At 37.4% G+C, this 27,731-nt stretch overlaps 1 protein-coding gene across 6 annotated transcripts in view; it reads right to left on the bottom strand.

Moving 5' to 3' along the window:
• tnrc18 (trinucleotide repeat containing 18) overlaps positions 1 to 18,478 on the bottom strand; it is a 69,602-nt gene extending 51,124 nt beyond the window's left edge. For all 6 annotated transcript variants that reach the window (XM_084117241.1, XM_084117243.1, XM_084117244.1 and 3 more), the window contains exons 1-2: positions 18,302 to 18,478; positions 16,600 to 16,935 (exon numbers count right to left, since the gene is read on the bottom strand). In XM_084117241.1, the coding sequence (XP_083973367.1) occupies positions 16,600 to 16,810 (211 nt within the window). In that variant the 5' untranslated portion in view covers positions 16,811 to 16,935; positions 18,302 to 18,478. The remainder of the gene's footprint in view (positions 1 to 16,599; positions 16,936 to 18,301) is intronic.
• Positions 18,479 to 27,731: the final 9,253 nt, after the last annotated feature.

The following is a 27,731-nucleotide window of genomic DNA, read 5'->3' as shown; positions in this document are numbered from 1 at the left end:
CATACACACAGCACTTCCTCCTGTGCCGCAGACACCTTGGCACAATGGGTCCATTTTTTGCATGTGTAAATAGTGCATTAGCATGACAAGAGGAGGAGGAACAACAAGGCATCAACGGCAACATGAGCCTTTTGTAGAAGAGGTTAGCATGCGATTAACCTAGGAGGGAAGCAGTCTTGCTCTGCTGATGAACCGTTGGGCCATTGTATTGCACATCGCTAACAGCAGATGTGAACCCTTTGGGCTGCATCTAAACATTAACCACAGGACAGATTAGACCTCTGGATGGGGTGCAAATGGAGGAGAGGAGATAGTAGAGGAGGAGGAGATCCATACTTGGGAGATGTGGAAGGATATAGTGCAGTATGCAAGACAAACACTATAACCGATTGCATTTGCAACACCACATTGCTTTGAAAAGAAAGAAAGAAAGAAAAAAGTTTTTCTAAATGCAGGATTGCACACCACTGAGCTTGTGATTCTGGGTCTATTGGCCGGGCCAGGGGTGCTCTTAAGCCTTTTCTTCAAACACACAGCAAGGGCACTGCTTTATTTATTCAAACAGAAGATCTGGACTATGGCATGGGTCATGTGACAAGAGGTCATGTTTTTTTTTTTAACCCATTTGAGTCCAGTCCTATAATGCAAAGAATGAGAGAGGAGTCATTTAGGAGACACTTCTAATCCAAAGCAAAGAGCGGTACATTTTTACCACAGGCCCATACTCTCATCGAGAGTGCAATGGTTACTGGGTAACTCAGCAACTGTCCAGTTTACAGTTCACTCCTTATGTGGTTTGAATAAAGAACCTTTAGGGTCTACGCCAACACTCCTTTGAAGATTTTCAAAAGTATGAAGGTACTTGTTCATCAAACATCTTATATAAAATAATAAGCATTGATATTAAAGTTAGGGAAATCTGAAACCAAGTCATGATTTAGTCCGATTTGATTGTTTTAGAACGATTCATATTTATTTGCAAAAATAAGCTGAATACTAATTGTATCTGGAGAGTTGGTTTGCACTACAGACAAAATACATCAGGCTATTCAAATGTCTCAACGACTGAATTTCATACAAAAAAATTCCAGGCACATTTATTATTGATCCAATAGAAAAAGGATAATATCAAGTCTGCAAACAGATGCTTAGTAGACTATTAAATATGCATAACAGATTTGCATATAATGTGGCAAAACGTACTGACCAATAACATCATGCAGGGTCATAAAAATAACTAACAATAAAAAAATGGAATGTAACAAAACAAAAAATAATCCCAAGATAAAAAGTAGTTTCTAAGTATATTCTCCAAATATGCATAATAAATCAAATCACAATGCATTTTTGCATGCCTATGTTCTATTAATGGCTATTTTGCACTAGAAGTTGGAATGGGATTTGGCTCCATTCAGCTCAATAACATTAATGTCAGGCATTGATATGGGGCAGTCATGCTGGCATTCAGCTTTATCCCTAAGGTGTTCAGTTCAATGCTCTGTACAGGTAAATCAAGCTATTCAATTCCCACCCCAACAAACCAACTGCATTGGCTATGTTTTGTAAATGTGTGTACTGACATCAAAACAGAAAAGGGACTTGTCTGAACTCTTTCAAAAAGTACAAAAAGTCTAAAAAATCTGAGCTGGGATTTCCAGTTCCCTGCATTCTTTGCCATGGCACTTGCAAGGGAGAGTAAACATGATCAAATAAAGTGTTATACGTTTTTTTGTGTGCAATATTAATGTTAAGTGGGATATTTAGTGGTGTTTAATGTTTTGCTATGCTAATTTAGAAGAGTTTCTGCAATGATGGGTTTTTTGTGGGGGTTACCATCATGGTGACGAATGGAGCATGAGCTTGGTTTGAGAAGAGGTGTACGTTGAGTGTTCTATATTACTTTACTTCAGCAATTGCAATGATATGCTAATGCTAGTCAAAGCATTGTGTTGCCAGCCAATTAGCAAGTCAGCATTGACTGAATTAGCTAGTTGTGTTTTCTCTACTAAAAATATTTAAGTTGAGATAACATGATAATTTTAAGTTAAATGCATGAGTTAACTTACTCAAATATTTCGAGTTAACAGCAAAACTTTTACCCCAAATTCTTTGAGTTTTGCAAACTTATTAGGGTTTAGTGTAGTATTTTACAGTGTAACTATGCATGTCTGCTATTTGCTATCCCCTGTCTGTCCACCCTATCCAAGTCACATCCTAAAGCAGTTCAGTATGGTCCACTGGCAATGTTTGTCTATGGCTGTGTACTTCATTGCTGGGTGAGGCTGGATTGACTGAATCACAAGTTTGTCCAGACTTTTGATCATGCAAAGTATACATTCATGCAAATTGAGTTTTGACTGAGTACAAGTATCCTTTAAGTTTATGTAGGGTGAATGCTCCCCTCAAAAGGAATCACAGTTATGCCTGTGCCACAGCCTGTAACATAAGCAGCAGCAGCAGCTCCTGTCAAATAAATATAACTAAACCCTCAAAGCCAGCATCATTTCTGTGTAGTTTCCAGGCGCAGTGTGAAAACCTCAACACAACAGCAACCATAAAACTGTTGCCCTGATCAGTGCCACAAGATCGTTTACCTAGAAGTACGTCCAAGAAGGTCTCAAAGGGAATTTACAAAGTCAGTTGTTTCACATTATCTCTGAAATATTCATATCCCATCTGCAAACATTTCCCAATGCCATATAATCCCTCTGAACCCAGAGTTTGCAGGGCACGTTAATTGTTTCCAATCATTCAGCTTTAAAGCGCTCAGTCGTCATTTAGGATGCATGAAGAAAAACACAAGGGGTTCAGTAGTTCAAAAAAAGTTCAGTTCCTTAACATGAGAGTTTAACTATTTCCCTCCTCCAAACGAAATGGCCACTGTCAGAAGACCAGCTGAATAGGACACAGGAATTTCCTAATAGCTCATGTTGCTCAACTTAACTGCAACCCAACAGGCCTTGCACTGAGCTTTCGCAATTCCCCAACCAACACCCCTTATAATTAAAGCCAGACTCTTAAAAACAATTCAGAAAGAACTGTTGTAAATTAGAGAAAAGAGAGACACTAATTAGAATAAGGACTTAAACCGAGGCAAAGAAAACGGGGCCGTTAAAATACTCAGAGCCACTCTTAACTGGTCCTTCAAAGCACACCACCTGCTCTGAAAAACATAAAGAGCACTCCCACACGACAAAAGATGACATTATGATAGACATTGCAATGCTGTAGACAAAGCATGCTCAGTCAACCAATTCACACATCAAGGGAAACTGAAACTGGATTTAGTGTCATTTAAAGCAAAAACCATGACGGAATTACACAAGAATGCAAAACATTGTGAATATAGGCCTACACAATACAAAATTTTGAGTATAATTTCTTACCCAAATAAAAAATTTTCATAGTCATAAAATCAAAATTTAACCCATTTATACGTGGTTTAACTCAATTCATTAAAATACGGAAGTTGTTCTCAATTTCCATGTCATGCCAACTTTAATGTACAGACGCAACTTTATAAAAAAAAATGAACTAAGTAATTAAGTACAATAAAATGCAATGATTAGTCCAACATAGCAACATTAGGGACTTTCGCACCGGGTAGTTATAGGAACTTGGTTATAGGAACTAGCCACTAAAGTGGTTCCCCTAGAGCTATTTTCCTGGTTGCATTCACACCGGCAGTAGGATCTCTGAAGTGACGTAAACCGCATTCGTTGTTGTGACTTATTTTGACGGCGCGGCTGACATTTATTTTGACGGCGCTGAGAACGCCAGAGCCTGAGCACATAGTGCTCCCTTTCTCCGTCTTCATTAGTTTATGATCTGTTTACCAGTCCTGTCTAATACGTTATTAGACAGAACTGTTATTACTTGACAGAACTGTTATACAAAGAAAGTAAACAGTATTTGAAAAAGTATTAGCGTTTGCCATGTGTTTGATGCCCAATGTCGCTAGCTGAGCAGAAATAATCATGGTCGCCTTGGACGTCACGTTGGATTTTCTCCTTAGTGTAAAGGTTGAGAGGTCCATCGATCATGGTTTTCCACGTTCGTAGAGTAAATATATAGGCTATAAACTGTGTGTGTACTAGGGCTGCACGATTTGGGGAAAATGTCATATTGCGATAACTGAGGTCAATATTGCGATATGCGATATAATAAACAAATGGTTTCATGAGTCAACTTGCTTGGTTCTCAAGGAAAATAAATGCACACACAGATTAGTGATAATCTGCCTAAAGAAAAAAGTTCTTTAGTCAAGAGCAGTGAGTGTTTTTCTCTGTTCCCTTTGTTCTTTGATTAACTTTAGCGACAGCGATAATTAGTGGCTACTGTGTACTGTCCCTTTAAGACCAGCCGCTGCTGTCAGAGACGCGGATCTCACACGCGCCTCATTCTCTCACGAGTCACAACTCTTCACGTTCATCATAAGACTACTCTTATGTTATGAAGATACTCGACAAAAAGACATTTTGGCATAATTGTGTGTGTTATTGTTCGTTCAAGCTCGAAAGAGAACTGTATTCTGGCATGCTGTTTTGTGCACACGTACGATATTAGCGCGAGTCTTTCTGTGTGTCACAGTCAGGACATTCACTGACAGCGCGTTCTTTTTTGTCTTATCGCGCATGAATGGTTTAAAAGCATTTGCATGAATAAGAGCGGGATCATGTAACACTAGCCAAAGGATGCCAAAAATGAACAGATGCTGCGTTAATTGCATTAACAGCACTAATTTGTTTATTCAATATAAAATCACAGCATTTTGCGTCATATAATCACGTAGGCTTGACATCGCGATTGCGATACGATTAATTGTGCAGCACTAGTGTGTACACTCCTTTTTTTTCCCTTTTTTTTTAAATGGCATGTGCTGGTGTTTCGCGTGCATTCGGCCAATCAGCTTACACTTACAAGTCACTGGTAGTTCCTATTGTGCCGAGTTAGACACTACTCTGAAGTTGGAGCTAATTTAGTTCCCGGTTCCTGCGCTGCGAACACGGCAAAAAGCGGGTACTTCCACCATTCGTTTAGGGACTATGAAAAGTTTCCTCAGGTGCGAAAATATTGAAACATCTTTTTGTTGACCAATAGCAGACACTAGTGGACCTGAAATTACTTTTTTATACACCACACCCTAATGTCTTATAATATCATCTTCCACTCAAGCATGTGGCTTTTTAAAACATGGTCAGGGAATTATTTTTTTTGATACCCAAATATACAACAGAAGAACAAAAACCTTTGCACAAAATCAAAACAGCGATCTAACAAGCTCCTCACTAGTTTTATGTAGAAAAAAAAAAAAGTTTACATGCCAGTTCCTTTTTAACTAACCCTACTGGTAGCCAATAATTATGGTGGAAAACAGCTGTTCAACTTTTACAACTAGCCTACTATTAAGAATAAAACACCATCTTTGTCGAGCAATGTAACATTCACTTGGGAAAAGTATACATTTAAGATGTTTTGAAGAGTTATTTTTGGAAGCATTCCTATCCACTAAGTTTGTTGTATTTTTATGGCCCAATGGAAAACGAGTAATTTGGGATTCTATCTCAGCTCAATGCATCACCTGCAAAGAAACAAAAACATGTCAAACTGTACCAGTTCTAACAAGTCAACATGGATCTTATATAATACACTGAATTCCCGCATCTCGCTTGCACTGCAGGGCTCAAACTGAAATTTTTGTTCAGATGTTTTGACAAGAGAAGAGTGACAATATAATTGCTACCTATAGTGGTAAATCCAACATACTGAGGTAATCTTTGTCTAATAAACTAGCTTCTAAGCGTCAAGTTTAGGCGTCACTGCCTATTCAACAACCAAGCCAACAACTGTGTTAAACAATGTGTCTGGGCAGCAATTCATCCTAGAAAATGGCAAGGATTATACATAGCCCTTTGTTGTATACAATAGTGAATGTTTAGTTTTGCATGCAGAGTTTGTCCTTTGGTTTGAGCAGAATAATATGTAGTCAAAGCTAAGCCTGTCACGATAATTAAATAACCGTCTGATCGCGATTATTTGATCTAACCGCGATTGTTTCAGACAACCACGATTATTGCGCTCTTTTATAGGCCTACGGCACAAGGGGTAGTCATGGACCAAAATAAATAGACAAGCACTAATCAAGTTTTACACGCCATCCACGTTTTGTGCCGCTCTGTTATGAAGCGTATTACCATGCTTCCTGCGTGTCATATTCAGGGACGTGCAGAGAGTTCCTCAGGGGCAGGGGCTTAAATGTAAAAAAGGGGCGCATATAATATTATGTTTTTGAAAGAAGCCTTTTATGCTCATCAAGGCTGCATTTATTTGATCAAAAATACAGAAAAAAAACAGTAATATTGTGAAATATTACTACAATTTTAAATAATTGTTTTCTATTATAATATACTTATAACCTTTGATACTTTATTCAGGATTCTTAGTAAAAAAAGAACAGCATCTTATAATAGAAATATTTTGTACCAATATAGGCCTACACTACCGTTCAAAAGTTTGGGGTCAGTAATTTTTTTTTTTTTTTTTTTTTTTTTTTAAAGAAATTAATACTTGTATTCAGCAAGGATGTGCTAAATTGATTAAAAAAAAGTGACAGTAAAGACTTATAAAAGAATTTCTATTTTAATTTAATGTTGTTCTATTTAACTTTTTATTCATCAATGAATCCTAAAAAAAGCATCACAGGTTCAATAAAAAAAAACTGTTTCCAACATTGATAATAAATCAGCATATTAGAATGATTTCATGAATCATGTGACACTAAAGACTGGAGTAATGGCTGTTAAAAATCCAGCCTTGCATCACAGAAATAAAAGGGTTTTTTTTAAAGTAAATTAAAAAAAAAATGTTTTTAAATTGTAATAATTTTTTCTGTCTTTTTGATCAAATAAATGCAGGCTTGATGTGCATAAGAGACTTCTTTAAAAAAAAAAAAAAAATTTGACCAGTAGTACTGTACTATTATACTATTGCTGCATAATTATCTACGCTAGCATAATTATGTTTACTGCATAGTAAACAGTGTATCAATATACAAAGACAAAAAACAAGTGACTTGAATACTACTTACTATTATGCTACTTTTGGTGCTGGTTTTGTGCAGTGCTTTGTAGTCAATTAACATCCATTGTTTCAACGACGCAGATTCAGATCGCTTCATAAATGTAAATTCATCTGTCGACACACTACCTTTTATTATTGAAAAAAGCTATTTTATTGCCGTCGAGCCATATAAGTTACTCAATGAAAGAACCATATTTGGGTCGAGAGCATCGGTTCCCGAGCAGACTGTATAATACCTATATGTTTACACCAGTGCATTTACATTTTAAAACGCATAACCGACCCTCGAAAATGGAGACTGACCTCTTCAGTCAAGTCTGAAGCAAGACAGTCACACGCAAGTGACAACGCGTTATGGCAACGACACCTCAGACTGACAGAAACGTAAAAATAAACGTGAATTTAGGCTACTTTAGTTTTGTATGCATTGTTTTATTGTCCACAATATTATCATTGATATTTGTTGAGAAGGGCACTTTTGATTAATTTTGAAAAAGGGCAGGGGCTCGAGCACCCAAAGCCCCCCAATAAAATTGTTAAATGTATGAATACATGAATTAATTTTATAAGAGTACTAATAGTAATTTGTAATTTGTTTTTCTTAAAGGGGTCATCGGATACAAAATTCACTTTTATATGGTGTTTTCATATAAATAAGTTTTTGCAGTGTGACAACCACCATACAATGAAAAAATCCATTCACTCCTTTTTTTTTTAATCCTCAAAAAGTCTAAACACTCAATCAGGCCATTTGGATTTTCTGAGCAATATGATGTCATAATTATGATGCTGTATTAGCATATTTCTGCCCTCAGCCATTCGTCAGCCAAATTTCATAATTGTGACAAGCCTAGTCAAAGCACATGGGAAGTAAATGATTCAGGACAAAAGGTACTTTTCTTTACTATTTAAGCAGACTTGAAATACAAAGACTCCAAGTAAATAATCTAAAAATAAAATAAAAAATGTACTATTGCTGTCAGAGGATTTGCCTTCGAGCTCCACCCAATGCCTGATTGGTTACCAGGAGAGGGAGAAACATGAGCCAGCAATAGAAAGGTCAAGCACATTTATGACCACCAGCATTCAATCCTTCCTTTCAAGACAGAAAGCTGTTAAAGTTACAAAAGTAGCATTTGTTCACAGCGTGTCTTTTTAAGGTACTGTCAGCGAACAGAGCCGTGACCTTGTGGCCAATGAACGGTGTACGCATGCGATGAAATTCTTTGAGATTACTTGCCCACAATGAAACATGAAAAATACCAGCATGAAACACACACAGAGGCAGCTCTGTAGTATACGACAGCTTTCTCATCATATCTACTTCAAACAGCTGTGCGATGTGACGCACTGCCCTTCTAACATTAATATCGGCACTGAAGAAAAGCTGCTCATCACCTTTTCATTACACAAGAACAACATTGTACATCTTCAGTGACATGGAAAATAAGGCTTTGTATCCAAATTCAAGATCCTACCATTTCAGACATTACACAGGGTGGGATTCTATGTGAATAGACAGCTGTGATTTCACCTGACCCTTTCATCTTTCCTCAGACAAATTAGCACATGATGGCACATGCCTGAGGAGAAAAACCCTGAGTAAACAAAGGGTTTATTTTTATTCACCATTATTATTATTAATAATCATAGTTAATAAAAATAAATAGAAAAGGCAAAATAGCACATTTCTTCATGAGATGATCACATTTAAAAAACAAATGAATTCAATAAAAATAAAAATTATTTAAACAAATTAAAAACCACCATTTACAGTAAGTAACAGGAAAACATTCTAGAAGTTCTAATCCAATTTAGATGGAATTTTCTTTTTTCCTTCTTAGACTTCACAGCTGATCAGAAGCCAAGTAACTAATAAATAATACTAATAAATGGATTGCTTTATCAAGATTACTCAATGTAAAAGTAGTTACGTAACCCAAAACTGCATATTTAAAGAACTAAGTACCAAATAATTAATGTCAATGAAACTAAAATGAATACAACAACAGTATGCATTTGGTAAATTTTTGCCATAGCTGGGCAAGCTAAAATAGCACAAGCGTCTTCAGCACTTATTTCCAGGCACTGTAACTGGAGTCAGTGATATGAGAGAAGGGCTGTAGTGCTGGCTTTCATTTCACATCCTTTGTTAGCTTTTCAGAGGCACGGCCTAATCCGGGGTCAGGTCAATGCTACCCTGTATGGCCCTTCCCCCGACACAAACTACCCCATCCTCATGCAGACCGGTCTCGACACCACCCTCACTGCCCTTTGGCCCATCCTTCAGACACGTGTGCACATGCAGCCTCAGCAACTTCAAATGAGAACACTAATTATTACTGCTAGTGACTCAATGTACTGTAAAATGTCATTATCAGCCTATAGAATCATTTTTAGATACCAATTTACAAAAGAACTTCCAGCAAAGCATTCATTGGGGCAAAGGTTTGAAAATCAAACCTGCACAAAAAATTAAGAAATATAAAAGTATAATATAACCCTAACAATAATAATACATAATGTGAAATATTATATTATAAAGTGCACTAAAAATTAAAAAAGAATCCCAATTATCAATGTGAAGAGTGAGCAAACCTAAATATGGCATAAATCAGCAAGCTATTTCTGCTTTGTCTTTTCTGCTTTGCAAAGAAATCCAAATTAAACAACAGACATGGTGTGCTTTATCTAGGCCATGAGGTTCTGCAACATAAAAACTTGATCTAGGATGCTCACATTGGCAGTTTTGTTCGAAACGCAGCACAGTTTGCATAAAAAATTGGTAATGCGAAAGCGGTCGTACGGACCCAGGAGCGCATCGGGGTACCGAACCCGAGACTACCTCTACACTGAAAAAAATGATTTGTTGAATTTAATAAAAAAAAATTATCGTAAGTGGTTGCACACAATTGATTTTAGCTACATTTAAACAAATGCATTAAGTTGAACTAAAAGTGATTAAGTTCAACTTAATGCATTTGTTTAAATGTAGCTAAAATCAATTGTGTGCAACCACTTACGATAATTTTTTTATTAAATTCAACAAATAATTTTTTTCAGTGTAGGAGTTCGGATACATCAGAACTGTGGTGCATCAGAATGTGAAAGCAACTCGGACATGGGAAGTAAAATAACATGCACATGCGTTTTAGACGATGCCGGCTTCATTAGTTCAACAAAACACATGTAGGGAATGACAACGGTGATAATTTCCCTGGGATACGAGCGAGAATGAGCACGCAGTGTAATCGCGCATGAGTGCAATCTGAGAGGCAAATGAATGGCTCGCAATCTGCAGTCTCCTCAAAACAGTCAGTTACAAGCAGCAGAAAGCCACCTTCTTGCAACACACATACACTAGATGCAAGTGTCATTCACTCTGCTGCGTATAACAGCACCCAAAAAACCAAAAAAAACACAACTTTATATTGACCCACGTCCTGTAATCATGTTTGTGATGACGTAAGATGATCGCAAATGCCCCGGGGTTCGATAGAATCAAGAGAGTGTGAAACCAGACCAACGCTGCAGGGTGTGCCTGGAACAAACGCACTCGGGTTTGGACCCTGACAAACGCCCGCATAATCACCCTTCCAATCACGTCAAATCACATTTTAATAACATTTTTCCCCACTGCCACTTCTTGCAGATTTTAAATCAAGGATGTTCCATTTCCCACTCTTGCTGTACAATAGGATCATTCTAAAGGAAATTCTGCATTTTTTTCAGGCATTATGAAGAAAGACTAAAGATCAAACACTCAGGGAGAAGAGCTTCAAATAATAAAAAATAAATAAAAATAAATAAAAAGAAAGACAGAAAATTCAGAATCATCCGGACACTTAAAACAGAAAAATAAAGTGGCAAACACCCTCCAGTGAGACTCTCAGCACTCCTCATAAAACACGTTCATGTGAGCATGTCTAACAGCCGGGGCATTTTATTTCAAACGTGCGCAGCGCATAACCCATGCAGGATGAGCAAATGGGGTCTACGCGGCAGGACACTAAACACTTTATGTTTAATTCAGAGGAAAGTCAAGGCTGCAGGACGTTTACACACACATCCTCCCCCCTTTTGCTCTCTTTCCATCAGTCCCTTCTCTCCTTCCATACCACTCAGGACAAGAGGGGGGTTGGACTCCTGCATTTTACCATTCACTCTTTCAGCCGAGCTCCTCGCCTGTCACAGCAGATCACAATGAAGGACAGGTCTCATACCGTCTACTACGGCCCGCTACCGGCCCACGCTGCAGGCAGACCACAGAGTAAGTCCCACTGCAGTGATAGAACCAGACAGCACCGAGGACGGTCACACATTAATTCGGCTCTCGCAGCATCCCATTGCTAAATAAACAGCAACAAATCACTGGTTTAGCTCCTTCCCCCTCTCAGCATTTTATAGGAAGGTTCCTGTAACCTTGAAACCTCAGCATACAGAGCAGGAAAGGATAACACCTGGATGGCAAAGGCCATTTTTACAAGTGGTTTTCCCCCCTAAAAGCAGCCTCAGGGTATAAATAAGGGTTTGTTCCCTTCCTGATTAAGGCAGCGCAGACATTTCTGGTGAAGTCATCAAGACGACGGTATAATGTATAGCTTATTAAACAGAAAAGGCTGAAATAACAAATGTAACACAACAGGAACGTTCATGCTCAGCTCTGGATACCAGCAAACTATGGAACGACATGAAAGTGCTAAGATAGTTGTTCAAAAATAGAACATTTTACAGAAAACTGAGTTGCCATTTGGGGTTTTTGCAAAAAGAGCTAGGGTGCTTAAAAGGAATCAATAAAATCAACCCCAAAATCTAGAGGGGAGTGAACCATGTGGAGGCAGTCATTCCTATCTTGAGGCCAAACACCAGGGTCCTCTATTAAAAACAGCCCATAAACCACCAGTAGGGCTGCAACTCCAGGATCCTCTGATGCGGCATATGAAAATCGATCAATCATACATTCCAAAAGGCAGCGCACTTCAAAGGCATATCAAGCAAACATTTGCATTTTCCCATGATGCTTCAGTAATTCAAGTTGCATGGGAACCCTGTTAAACGAGTGCTTTGTGGAGTAGAAAGGCAAGTTTCATGCAATACATTTCATGTTCAGCACGTCGAACAAACATTAACATCCCCCTATTAGTAAGACTATTACAAATGCTAAAGCTAGCATTACTAATAAGACAAGGAAGTAAAAAAAAAAAATTAATGGATGATCGTTTAATCTGAATAATAGACAACTACTGAGTCCAAGACAATGAGAAAGGAAAAACCATCAACCAGAAAATGCAAGTCAAAACGAACTTAGTTAATCATTCTCTGAAGTTTAGAAAGCCAGATAATCTTCAGATAGATTAACATCCTTTAACAATCTCTGAACATGTCAGTCATTGCCCAGAAATTGAGTATTACACAATTTAAGCTTGCTCTCCTTCGTCCGCCTTCCAGAAAAGCCATGTTAATGCTACTGTCCCTAAACTACAGTTATCATGAAGGTGAGTAAAGTTCCAACGTGCCCATGCAAATCACTTTCAACTGCATTAATTACACTGTCATATTGTATCATATATAAAATAAAGGGGACTCATATAGTGCTATGCATAATGCTTTGCTACATTCCTCTTTCAGTGTGATGACGTTCCTTGTTAAATGTGAAGACCAGCAGATGGGCAGGTTTCATACCAATAAAATGCTCCAGGATTCATGTTTCTCAAACCATCACTTTAAGCGCTCAGCATCCGCTGGCATTTCCTACTAGACGCCCAAAAACACGGCCCTTTGGGTGATGATTCATATAATTTCAGCAGTGTTTACGGGATGCTTTTAAATTGCTGCACTGTAAATATCAAGGTGTTCAAAACATATTTGAATCAATTGATCTTTAGAAGCAAATCAAACGAGTACATAAATGTGCAACGTTCTAAGAATCTAAACATGCTTCTGCTCAGGAAAAAAAAAGAAAAGAAAAGGCCATTAAATATAACATTTTCCCATTTTAATACATCTAAAAAAAAAAGGAAAGAAAATAACTGTAGTTCTATTAACATTATGATGATTTACAGTTCATAATGCATAGGGTCCTTGTCAGATTGCAAAAAACAAATTGGTTGCTATTAGTACATATTACAGATAAAATCTGTGGTGGGGAAAAAAGCATTTCCTATAGAAATGCTCTGCAACTACATTTCAGTAAAAAGGTTTCCATTACAGCAATGTAAAGCATTAAAGTTAAGGGACAGAATGTTGTCACTTTGAAATCCAAGAATAACAGCCATCTGGTGACTTGGATTCATGCGTGAAATTTTTGGAACGAGTGTTCAATGTTGTGCATGTTTGCTTCACAAGCTGGTGCAAAAACTCCTAAAGGTTCAACCACCCCTTTCTAAAAACAGAGCGACACTTGCATTTAATTTAGCTTTAGCTACTTTCCTCATGTAAGAGACAAACAATATAACAAACTAAATTACTAATTTACACGGTTCTATCCTCTCCAGAACTACTGCATTATTCTTTCTTCTGAACAGTGGAAAATTCTACAAAGTTTTACAGAATCAAACAGCAGAGCAGTAGCATTACAAACGACTGGGTTAAAACCAGTAGGCTATACTTCTGAATCTGTCGGGAAGCACACATATGACACAAAATGAGATTGCTTCTTTCTTTCCACCCCACATGTACAAGGCCATGTACATTCAAAACTCAAATTACATATTTTCATATATTCCACATGAATTTTCAGGCATGAAGTTTTGCTCACATGCCGCCTCAAGTCCCACCATGTGACTTGGTTTAAATCCAACAAACCAGAAGCCACCCTACTCGTAACCTGGCACTGAGACTGGGGTTCAAAAGCAGCCTTCCTTTACAACTTCAACATGTTGAAGCGCTTGAAAATATCATTTAAAAACCTCACTTCCTGACACTGCGCAGCATACTGAACATTGAACAAATTTGAGTTATAGCATGCTTACATATGCTCTTAACTCTTCCATCTATCCTGTTCAGTAACTAATCCATCTACTCACGATAAAACAACATATTCCATAGAATCTGGTGAACGGCAGAGCAAGAGACTGAAATCTGTTTTCTCTTTCAAACAGAGGAAATTTGGCTATTGAACAGTTATTATTGGAAAGAATGGAATGTCCAGGCAGTTCCCAGGAAACTGAGTCATTCTATAAACACATGATGTATCCGACACTTATTGCAACTACGCAAGATGACTAGGGGAGGGGTCATAAAATACAAACAAACATCTCAATGAGAAAGAAGTCAGTGTGATGTCCACTTGGAAGAGGTACGTTATAAAATAAATGCTCTTATATAATGTAGTCAGAATGATGTTTTTTATACAGAATTACAATTACAAAGACGTTGTGTGGTAGATTAGTGCCACACACAGTTTTAGTTGTATTTTGTATTACAACTTACAACATATTTAGTTTCAATATGCAGTTTTAGCACCCATAATGGCAAGATCAAAAAATAAACGAGCATTTTTTTGGGCTTGTGAGCAAAGAGCTCCACATGCCCTTTAAAGGTCTTGTTTCTAATGATTATTGTAAGAAATTGCAAGATAAAGTTAGATGCGTATTTGTACAATGCAACAAAATTCTTTTTTTTTATTCTTAAAAACAATAGATGACTCAAAGCTCAAGGCAATAATAATAAAACCATCATCTCTGAAAGTTAATCATCCAATGGTAAGGTGTTGTTAGATGCAGTGATATCATTTATTACACTACCTAAATCTTATCAGTATAATGCATCCAATAACATGATGTAAAAATGTCATGGTAGTCGAAGGTTAGGGTGACTAAAACTAATACAAAGCTCTCTCAGGTAGATGGGAAATATGGATGGGTAAACTGTCGACATCTAATACACGCCCCTAAACAAAATGAAATCTCCTTTCTTAAGAAATCTAAAGGTTCTTTGACATCTGCAGAGTGTAAGAAAAGCAAGTCTGATACTTCATTAATCACTATATAAAAAGAGATACAGTGATACAACACAGAACACCTTTTTTATTTTAAAACTGGAACATCACTGATTTTTTCTTCTTCCCCAAACAATCCCAGCAGTGTTGTCATTTGTGACAGCCTTATGGAGGTTTCTTCTACATTTGTTACAAGTAATTTGCATTGGGTCCAGCCCCAGGACACAAGGCAGCTATTCTATGTTGCATCATTAACGCTGTTCTTTGTTTAATGAAGACCTACAATTTAGAATTTAACAACTATAACAATAAACAACAATAGCTACTGAATTATTTTAGCGATATAAGCTGTAACACATTCATTTCAATTAGTGCACAAGACAGAAGCCACCATTTTACAATAACTCAGAGACAGTAACAGAAACACAAATCTATGCAGAAATACATAATACACCATGAGTTCTTTCTCTGAGCTCAATATCCTCACAATAAAGCTTTTTTGCATCCTTGAAGGGACATTACAACACAATGTTCTCCTCACCACCCAATTAAACACAGTAAACTATGTCTACATGCAGTACAAATTAGTGGATTTTGCCTGAAAATGATCATTAGGTATGACATTTTAACTTCAAAAATAATTTGTTACTCTTTAAGCATCTTATAATGTCCACAACATACAGATGTTTCCCCTAATATCCCCAAATATCATGACTAAATCCCATATGATTATACATATCAACATGTTACAACAGTAAATTCAGCCCTATACATTCTGCTTAAGATCTTCATAACACTTACAGAACAAAATGCATCTCAGCAAACATAATATGCAGGGTGGACTTCAAAGAGCATTTCTAAACACAATGGTCAGACACTGCGCCTTAAATGAGTGACAGGGAAGGCAATAGTTCACTCGAGAAGAGCAATAATTGTAGTGTTTGCCCCAGCCAGTGGAGGGGGAGTGATGGAAAACAAATGGGGCAATTTCAGTCATAAATCTATACTGGCGATTTTCGATTTTCTAGTTAAAACATTAGGTCTTTTGCACACAACACACACCTCGTGCTTTCCTCAAACAGCTGAATTTGAAGTCATGACAAAATGCATTACTCTCCGTGGTTTTAGTATTTTTTTTAATGTTTGCGAGCGAACAGAGAAGAATTATTACAAGGGTGATTTAAACGCTGCTAGTCTACTGCTTTTAAAAACAACTGTTCGCATACATGTTTATAACGACAGCTGAACGCTAATGAGAAAGTGCTTATCTGTAGCCGAACGCGAGTATTGCTTTGTGAATATTCATTATTGTACGTATTTTAAGTGTTAGCGCACATACACTAGCCTCCGCATAAACTTAACAGTATGTATTAAATAATTATTGACACTATTAAACATTATGTATTCCTTCGCAAAAGTCTGTAAAGTCTTATCAAGCTATATAAAAATGCGAAGATATGAACAGCACAGCAAATTGTTTTCAAGACGCTAGAAGAGTTAGAAAGCGACGTTATAGTTTTAACTTTAAAAACAAATAAAATGCTGTTTACTGAAAAGAGGAAAATTAAAACTGAACTTACTGTGGTGAGAATGTAGGTTCATGGCCGATGAGAGATATTTCCCAGTGTGTAGAGCCGCCGGGTGGCCCGCGCCCAGATGACCGGGAGACGGTGGTATTCTGCCGGCCGCAGCGGCCGCGCCGAGTCGGTGTGACTCCATGGGCAGCCCCGAGAGATGGGGCGGCGGTACGTGAACAGATCTGGGGGGTCCGAAGTCTCGGCCATCCATCATCCACAATGACCCAACTTGATCAAAGAAACAGTCCGAACGGGGTAATCCGAATGAGCCAGTCTTATTGGCTATAATGTCCCTAAATTCCCAGGGAAATCAGTGTCCTTATCCGGCATTCTGCCGACCTACAAAAACAAAACAGAAGAAAATATTCTTGATAGCTGCGGATCACTACCGAACTGAATCCAAAATTACATGGAGATGAACACAAGCAGTGCTGTAATAATGACGCAGTTTTATTCTCAACTAGATCATTGGGAAAAAGAGAGTAATCTTCTCAAGTGCGAGTGGTGAGGCTGCAAACAGACATCAAAAAACGTTTAATATCACTCTCGAAAAGTCTGTTTTAGGATCAACAGACGGCAATGCCTCGCGTAATCTGCATGCAGGCAGTATATTGGGCGAAAACCAAGGCTTTTGGTGTGGACTTGACCGATTATTCGCGCAATAAGTGAACTATAGGCTCATTTAAACGCATTACAAACATATATTCTTCGTAGGCCAGTAACGGTCAAGAACAGTCCGTGTACGCGCTTCAACGCGCGACGTGCACGAAATAGCAAAAACAAAATATTTCGAGAAAACGGACGTATGTAAACAACCACCATTTAGGAATGGCTGGTTGGTGTCCATTTAGGTAAACTAAACATGTTGATGATTATAAAACACTAGGCTATTATTTTCTTTTTTGTAGGCTACCTTTTAACGGACTGTTATTTACCTCTGCGAAAGGTTTATGAAAACAAACCAGGTTTGTCTACCGCAAACGGGCTGCTACGGCATAATGCACTTAAGTATGTAATATATAAATATCTAAATTATGACGGTAGTATCCCAGAAAACTAATAACTAGATTTGGATGCAGATACAAACAGTTTGAATCATGTAATACCCTTCTGAACAGTATGTCATTGCAGCCTCATCGTCATTTTAGGCGTTATTAACTTCAAACAGACGGTAGCGTTAGCTACTAAAATACAGTTTGTGCGGTTAATGCGATTTAACGCATTACGTTATGAAGTTGTAGTGTTTATTATTTCAGGAATTGCAATAACGCCTTATTCGACTGACCTTTTCACACGGCAACTTTTAGTAACGTTAGCTTGAACGTTGCTGCAAATGCCAAGGTTAAGTAATCGGTACGAAAACAAAAACGAATGAAAATCACGAAGAATCAAAGTTTAAATACGCGTATGTTATACAGCCATGCTTTATGATGGCAACACCAAGCCGATCGACAGCCACGTTTCAAACTTTCCCGTTTCCATTTCCAGCAACGAAACTTTTACGCCCAAACGTTAATCGCTCGAACACACGGTTTAATGCGTTGCAGATAAAGCAGCACTAAATAAGCTTGATAGTCAAACTATCCCCCGCCTTTTCATCGCGAAAGCAGCTCATTCTTTTTAAAAGTGTCTCCGATTTTGCTTCATAAACATCATGTTACTGTGTGACGGATCATGTGCGGAGATAAGGCTGGCGACATCTTACTTGAAATGGCGACTCAGTTTATAAAATCCAGTTTCTTCGCAAAATCCGTGAGACGTGTGGTGGAAAATTTCTTAGACTCCATTTACAAACCATCCGTAGTTACGCAGAGCGAAAGCACATACGGGGGGAAGGCCCTGCGTTCAAACCACTGTAGCTCTCGGTAAACTCTTCTGCAATGAAACAAGCATTGTTTAACAAGCTCCGCCTCCGCGAATCTCACCCGACACGTTCTACGGCGAAGCATATGATTGGTCTACAGATGTGTCAATCAACTCCATGTAAACACTTTGGCTCCTCTCCAGCTCTATAAAACCAATTATGGAACAAGGAGGTTGAACTGTTTCAAGCTCCCCTTCCTTCAAGACTTCGATGATCAAAAACAAGCGAAGAATTTTTGGAGGGCAGTTTCAAGGCCGCTCAAATTCGACTCATTAAAAAAAGACGGATGCGGACTTGGGTTATAGCTAACTCAATGAACAAACACTATACATGACATGAGTCCAATCTCTAAAGCATTCATGGTATGAGTTTTAGTAGTAGCCCTAGTAGCTCAAACCAGGGATTTTCGAAGTTGGGTCCGTGTATCGCAATGGGGGCTTGGGGTTCCGCGAAAAAAAAAAAAATATTTTTTGTTTGGGGGGGCAGCCAAAGTTACATGTTAATCTAATATATTTATTATGTTCAACACTTTATCTTTTATTATCTGATCTTATTACCTTTCCATTCTGGTATCGGAAATCCCGAGAACGCAAACATAATGTATTATACTGAGAGCCTTAGTTTTTAACTGAATAAAATGAAGTTATAGCCTATTTATTATTCAAGAATAGTTTGTAATAGCCTAGGTCTAAATTTCTATCGAGTGTCTCTTCATACTGTCGTCTTCACATTAAGGATGCAAGACAATCGGAAAAATAACCTGTCAAACCATATCTCCAGATAATGTTTTTAGTTTTAGCTTTTGTTAAAAGCTTTGGCTTTTGTATAATGGCCATACAATTTTTATTATTTAATTCATCACTAGCTTAATATATTTTTCACAAAGTATAAATGGGTTTTTATACATGGAAATATAATCTTATTTGAAGGTTCTATCTTGGCAATAAAAAGTTTGAAAATCCACAATGTGAACACATATGAGATTCTCTAACCCACTTTACCGAAGGCGTGTTATTTATTTAAATTTAATTAACCGGGTGTGATGGTTTTGCACATACGACAAATCACCGCCTGTGAAACAAGCTCAAGAAATAAATATCAAAGATTATTTTTTCCAGTTTTCTGAACCACCCATTCACTTCCAAAGTCAGTCATTGAAGCATGACATCAAGATTTCATCTGAACTTGAACCGCAAACTCTAGGTGATCAATCGATCAGTTCACGAGACCTTTCCACACTGAAAAAAAAAAGATGATTAGAAGGAAAAAAAAACGGGTGCGGTTTCTAACCGCCCCTTGGTGCGCCTCACCAGTGAGGCGGTTTCAAGGCGTCCTCGTGAAGGCAGTGGAAACGGGTCACACAGAAGGAAAAGACCTACGTTAATTGTCAGGTTTTAAAAGACCATGCCTCAGTTGCAACTCTTACCAAAATGACAACACTTTCTGGAAAAGCTGAGCTTCAGGACTGGTGGTTTTCTCCAAGGACCCGCGGGAACAATAGCGCTGATTTGCTGTGGAAACCGTTGGTCTCGAGACGATGCATGGTCATCAGTGCAGCCCTACAGCTTCATGGCTTTCTGAACGCGTTTGTTATTAATGAGCAGCGGAGCGACAGTAAATGGCAGACGCAGTCGGGTTTGTTCGTGTTGGCAATTTTAACTCTACTGATAAAATACCTGTTTTCCTTTGGATGTTGGTTGCATACGTGCGCCTTTCCCAATGCCTAAAATCAGCATGGATTGTTGATTTAGGATCCTTTCTTTCGTCCATTGTTCTCGAAGACCCATCATCTCTATTGTTAAGGTGGGTGTTGAATGCGTGTCGTGGAAATAAACATTTGACACATACCAGGCTTATGTTTTTAATGGTTCTGCCTTTCATGGTTATTGTTTAAAGGGAATTTATAATTGTTAAATATTTTGAAGCATGGGCGTTCATTTAGTAGTACATTATATTATGTATCCAAGAAAAGTATGTTGAGGGACTAGCACATTAAACTCTCGCATGAGCCTATTATTGGATTTTACCCATTATTTTATTACACAAATATTTATATTTGATCAGAATATTTTATATGCTTCAAAGCAAAGTGCAATGTATCCAAACAAAAAAGTTATTAAATACATTTAAAAAGATAAATGTCTGGTGTATTTAATTTACTAACACAATTTGCTTCAACTTTCAGTCAGTTTACAACATGTTTGAGTCTTTGAATGCTTCAGATGAGGGCAAAAATAAAATGAAAAATGATATGAGAATTGCGCCATTTTCATTGTTCATCCTCTCCTCATACGTCAAGTTAGTTTATTAAAATAAGTAAATGGTTAAGTCTATACAATTCTCAGATCAAATGAGAATTGTAATGCAGGGCTTGACATGAAGACTTTTGAGCGATGCAAATCTTTGTTTTTTCAGACCAGAGGGGAACTAAATAATTTAATAAGCAAAGTGCAGATGTAAACAAACACACATTTTGCATGATGTGCGTAACAGGCCTTATTCCTGAAATGTGCAAATATAAGCAACTAATGCCCTGAATTTGCAAGTCAAACTGGTTTGTACTTCCTTTGTACAATGAAATGGATGGTGTGTTTGTAATTATAATGCAAATTCCCAGAAAATTCATGACAGGATTAAAGCATTGAAACACAATCACCATCGACAAGCCATACCGTTATATAAGCCTATATATAAATATATAGGCTACATACACATTTGTGAATAAGCAAACATTATTAGTATTGGATACTATTGACATCTGACTTGAGGCACCATGTAGCCTACATAGTAAACATTTGAAGTGGATCAAAACCTTTCAGCAAAGTTATACATGAATTTTGAACAATACCGTTCTTGTTTTATGACAACTTTGATTAACATTTTTGATCCACTTAAAATGTTGACTAGCCTACTGTAGTTCATTTGAAATATGTGTTCACAATTCCACGAAAATAAATGTTATGAATAATCAAATTTCTAGTAAATATGCCAACCGTTACTGCGCAGAAAGTATAAATAACTTGTAATTCGATGATTAATAAAAATGGCTGATGTCCGAGTGTTTTCAATTTTCTCCCTTTGGCAATATTTTTATGAAGAATATATATGGCATATTATATATAGCCGAAAATTATGCATGTTAGGTAAACAAACATTGAATCTTGCCTGGGTGAATTTATTTATTTTTATTATTATTATTTTTAAGCATGCTGGGAAAATATCCTACAGTCATGAGGGATCAGTTTCCTAAAACAATAGACTTTTATGTTCTTGGCAGACACATTTTTACCAAAAGAGGTTCCAAAAGAAACAAAAGCCCTAACTTATTGTAACCAAATATATGATAGTATAATGTTGCCTCTGCCAGTTTAGCAAAAGGTCAATTCTATAAAATAAAGATAAGATCTGCCTCCCACAGCCTCTGTTGCTTTTGAATCAGATGACTCATAGCAGCCACTGTCTCTGTGTGTGTGTGTGTGCGTGCGTGTGCGCGCGCGCGAGAAAGAGAGAGAGATAAAATATTGTTGTGGCAATCTCTAACAATCTCAAACATATCTGATGACGTACATGTTTCATTTTACATGCTTTCTGGTGGTTTGAGAAAAATGGAATGCTAATAAATGGATTTTTATAGAATGGGAGTGTTGGTAGGCTACACTGTGTGTAAATTCAGTGGATAATTGTGCATAAAATGGCAAATAATTGCTAATACTAGCTTTAGCAAACACCTCATTGATGATCGATCACAGGCTTGTGGAAGGTAAAGAAGACCAACTCGTGGTGATTTCACCCTGCCTGCTCTCATACTATTGAGTCGAAATCGTTGCACTATTATTATGTCACCAGCTCATTAATGATTACTGTGGATAAAATACGCCTTTATTAGGTTGAAAAGATCGTGATTCAACGCAAAAATGTGAAAGTGTCATGAGAAACAGCGCCATCTAAAGGTAGCGGCCGTCAGTGGGCTTTCTCAAGGTCCTGAAAAAGGGGGGGAGGAGAGAACTGACCTTAGCCAGCCATGCAATTCAACATACTTGTATCTAAGCTTGATATTTTAACAGCTGGCTAAACTCATTTTGTTTTTACTTATTACCCTATAATTTTCATACAATACATACAAAAGAAATTCACCTCTCTTTCAGGGAAGGTAAGACCTCCCCATTCATAAAAGTGTGGACGGGGAAAAACCTCCATAAAATAGACAAACCAAAGCATCTGCTTTTGCACTAACTCTGCAATAAACAGAAAAGCTCAGTGTTGTGGATGCTAGCCAAAAGTGCAATCTTTTCTACTCCATCAGCAATAAAGATTACTGTTTATCAACAGATATAATTTACAGTCAAGGGCAAAGTAATGCCAGTGCTGTGCAGTAAAGATGATGTGATAACCTTCCCCATTTATTTATTTAATTATTTAAAAATCATATGTTCACTAATACATTGGACAAATAAAGCCATACTTGTTTGAAATTATAGTAAAAATTATTCACATCAAAAAAAAAGAAAGAAATCCTAATTTTTAAATATTTCAATATTTTATTATAATGATGATGTCATACTATTATTTCTGCTTGAGTAAAAGATGAAAACCTTCTGTTTAAATATATTTTAATCATATTTGCTGACAGCTATGTTAAACAACTGGAAATTTAAGCAGAGAGGGGCAGTGCAAGGGGAATGCCAGCCTGATATTTTAAGAGAGGTATTTTTCTGTGGTTGTTTGACCACTTACATCTGGCAGAGCTAAACCTATACAAACATTTCTTTTTCAAGAATCGGCATGCACAAGTAAAAATGATGCCCTTAAGTTCAGCCGTGCCTGTTTGATTCCATTGGTTTTCCTATATCTGTGATTTCAGTCACACAAATGCTTTACATTGGTTGCCTGGGGCAGATGTAATCTACTTTACGGCTTTATCTGCACTTTATGGAGGCACAACTGCTTACTGGGAAAATACTCCAGTGCATCCAAAGGTAAATAAACAGCTTAGAGATCTCTAGTGAAAAAAAAAAAGACAACCCTATTTTACATCACTTAACAAGAGAAAATCTGCTTGTCTTCTGAATAGCATTAATGTGAAATATATGTTTGGATACAGAATTTATTGCGCTTTACAGACTCGCATTTTTTTTTTAGAGATCCTTGGTAGAAATCCTCAGGGAATAGCTTTCTGCCTTCCTGTGCCTTCGGTCTTATAAGCAGTGACAACTCAGCGCTTGACAGGCGAGTGAGACAACCTGCCACTGAGCTCAGAGACCTTCCCAGGATGTCGAGCCCTTCTGGGGCTTAATCTCAGTGTGCTGGGCCACTCCTATGACAGCTTTTAATTCTCACTGGGCAACATTCATCATGCACTGTCTGTGTGTGCTATGGGCGCTGGATCAAATATACCCCAGGATATTCACATTCCAGCCAGCGTGTCCCAACCCACTTTACACCATCACATATATTCATGGCTCTTTTATTCATGAGTTTGTTTGCCTTTTGTCAGACTGCTCTCTCCCCTGTGCAGCGTCTGTCTGTGAGTGACAAGAGAACGGCCGGTAGACCAGACTGATCTAAACGCGCAAAAAAAGAATTACACATCAAATCATACAGTGTGATGTGATATTCATGGTGCATATTTCACTAGATCTACTAATCGTCTTTTTATTTTAAAAGGAAATCAATAGGTGAGATCATTTTCTTTGATAACTCACAAACTATATTTAGGCTAACTGCCAACTTGTGGTTTAAGAAATGTGTCAAAAGCTGATCTTTTGACAGATATAATAAGAATTTCAGAATACTGAATTTGGACATTCATGCATTTTTTTAACCGTTAAAACAAAAAAAAGTTATATAAAAAATTGAAATAATCCATACTCTTGCAAGGGTTTACCATTGCTAATACTTTTTAGTATTAGTAAAAAGGTTTTCCTTTCTACTACGGTTTCATTCTTTTAGCTTTGCAGGAATAGTAAGCGTTAAACCTGCATCATATCATTTTTCTTTGGAGTCACACATTTTTTATTTATTTTGTAAAATATAGCCTACAGTTTAATTTTCAGAATGATTGTATTTATTGTAAATTATTGTATTTAATAACTAGCATTATATCTGCCCCAACAGCCATGAAAATAAAAATTAAATGAAAGATATCAATGGCAGTTATATTATATTTGAAATTCAAAGTCCTCAAAACTTTAGACTAAATTTTTTGGACATTCATACATATTTTTGGTAACTTATTTTTCAAAACTATTTCTTATTTTCCAGTTTTTAGTACAAGGACTACAGCAAATCCATTTGTAAAACCTTAATCTTCCTCTGGAAAGAAACGTTGTGAATAAGAATGTTGTTGTGGCTTAAACATTTCCAGTGAAATCCAATCAGGGACTTAACACAAAGCGTTTATCAGACGAGGGTCAGAGAGAGCTTTCAGGAAATTAAACTTATTGCAATGAAAAATTAAACGCAGTTCAAATCAGCCCCTATTGAAGGGGTGTTCAATGTGGGTGGGAGAGCGTTTGACATTTTTAATTAACTCAGGCTTTGTATTATCCCCGGGTTCATCACAAACCAGCAGTGTACCTCAGTGGTTGAGATGCAGACTTTCAAAAGGGCAATGCTTCAGACGTTTCAGCCGGAGCCGAACTACGCACATACATGAGCTCTTCCCCAATAACCCTGCACGCCTGACCTCCCGTGACCTTCCCGCTCTCTTTTTCTGCCAGCTTCAACTGACTTCTGGTCCTCAAGTGTCAGTCAGAATAGAATTTTGTTGCCAGAGCAGAATTTAAGTCCATCTTCTCCCCTTGAGCTTTGGCTGAGTTGGCACACACATGACACTCAGTCCTCAGCGTGGGGAAATAAGGCCCTCACGCAACACAACTGTCATAGCCACAATGTTCGCACCCCCCAGTTTCAAGAGGCTGCGACTTATCTGACCATTCATTATTCGCAATAGAGCACGGAGCATTTGGAGTCCCTCGACGTGCTTTGATTTAAGCTCTGTGATCATAAACATATCACGACAGATTGGCTTTTTAAGCCATTTTTCCCCCTCTTGTAAATGTGCTTGGGTTCCGACGCTTAATAGCGAGATTAAATGTACTGTTGCCGTAATGATGTCGTTTATGCAAGTTTGTGTTTTGTTATATGCAAATAATAACACTCTGATCTGATGCACATCAGAGCTGCAATTAAACCTTAATATCAAAAGAGTTCTTTAGGGCTTCGGAGTTGAGAATAGTATCATTTTAAAGCCATTTCTTTATTTATTTAACAAACACCACAGAAAAACTAGTTGATTACATGCTTGCTGATGTGGATTAGAGATGAGATGATATTGTAGAATACAACCATGCATGTTTATGTTCCTAGTGCTTCTGATTTTAATTATATGCTATTGTATCTTTCAACGCCTGGACCGTATGTTTCTGTGATATGGGGAAATTATTTTGCTTTATCTTTGATGGGAAAAAGATCTTGTTACTTTTAAACAGCTGCTAGGTACAAAGGGAATATAATGAAAAGTACACAAAATCAGAATGTTCACGCACTTTGTTGTTCCCACCATCCTTAAATATAGCACAAAGCTGGCACTGTGTTCTGGCGGTTGAAAAAACAGTCATGGGAACAACATAACCGTAAATAGACGCATGAAAGATTCTGAAGAAAGAGGTTGATTTTCAGGGACAAAACATGCTTTATCTCTGCTGCTCATCTATGGTGGAGATTTAGTGGGTGTCACAGTCAATTAAGTGAACATGGCTTTTGAATAGAAATATTATTTTGGGGAAAAATAGCTATAGCTAATTAAATAAATGCCATGAGCCATTTTTTCTAGGTTATTTTACAGGTCGGGGAGACCAGGGAGTGTTGGAAAACGATTTGCTTTAATGTCTGTAACGCAGTTTTTTTATTTTACTTTACTTTTTTAAATTACAATTAAAATATAAAAAGTTGTGTTTTTAAACCAACCCCCTTCATGCCCTTCCCCCAATTCCACCCACTTCATTAGTGCACAATGTTTTTCAAAGGGACAGTTCACCCAAAAATTAAAATTCTGTCATTAATTACTCACCCTCATGTCGTTCCAAACCCATAAGACCTTTGTTCATCTTCGGAACACAGATGAAGATCTTTTTAATGAAATCTGAGAGTTTTCTGTCCCTCCATTGACAGCTACACAACTGTTACCACTTTCAAAGGTAGATAGGCTACATCGTAAAAGTAATCCATGTGAATGCAGTGGTTTAACCTACATTTTCTGAAGCGACGGGAGTGCTTTGTTTGCGCAAAAAACAACAACAACAACAACAACATAATTTACTAATTTATTTACAAAATATTAATCTCCAACTCCTGGGGCCTATACCATGAAGCCGGTTTAGGTGGCAAGCCAGGTTTCAGTTTAGTTTGGGCCAAACCTGGGTTTTAGGCACCATGAAAGTGGTTTGGCTTTTAGCAGTGTTCATCGCCATAGTAACTTACGCTCCACGGCTAACCTGGTCAGGTTATGTTCCAGGTGAGAGGTTGCAAACCAAACTTGGACCAATCAGCTGTGAGCAAAGTGACACATGTCTGATGCGATAAAGTCACTCCACCTGTTTCTACTCCAAATTAAAGGTCACAACATAGCAAATGATTTTTAAAGACAAAATCGTCTGGCTTTTAGTAATGCTTATTTAGAATAATACATGGATGAAATGTTCAACAATTACATAAAACACTGAGGTAAAAGTACATGTTATATATTAAACAAGGGAACCTGCATTAACCTGATTGAAAACAACCAAATAATCACAAAGTGAAAAAATTTTTTTTAGTTTTCACTTATTCCCTGGCATTTCACCTATTCAGGTACTCACAAGCTCTGCCACTGCTGATTATATTGTTTTCATACAATAATATAAGTTTGAAGTTTTAAATATAGGTTTGGAATTGTCTTATAATGGCTTATAATACGAGTTAGATCTGTTTATTTACATTTCCAGACCATGTACACTGGGATAGAGTTTCAGCAAAACCCGTTTATGATTCAATTTACCACAAAACATGTTGTTTTTTGCCTTTAAAATGTTTAATTGTGCATACATGCCAGTGTTGCATGCCATCGCTAAAGCTTCCCACTCTTGATTTTAGACGTAGGACTTCTTACTGTAGTAGAACTGACTGTGGTTGAAAAGTGGAATGTACTAACAGCATAGAGACCCTAAAAAAGGAACATGAGATGCTATTAAAGTGTTCATCGCCTTATTTTATTTGGTTATGAGAGCCGTGA

The sequence above is a fragment of the Abramis brama genome (assembly GCF_963993115.1).
Source record: "Abramis brama genome assembly, chromosome: 1".
In the NCBI taxonomy this organism is placed as follows: Eukaryota; Metazoa; Chordata; class Actinopteri; order Cypriniformes; family Leuciscidae; genus Abramis; species Abramis brama.
Note: the sequence above shows the minus strand (reverse complement) of the source record. Positions and strands in the feature narration are given on the sequence as shown.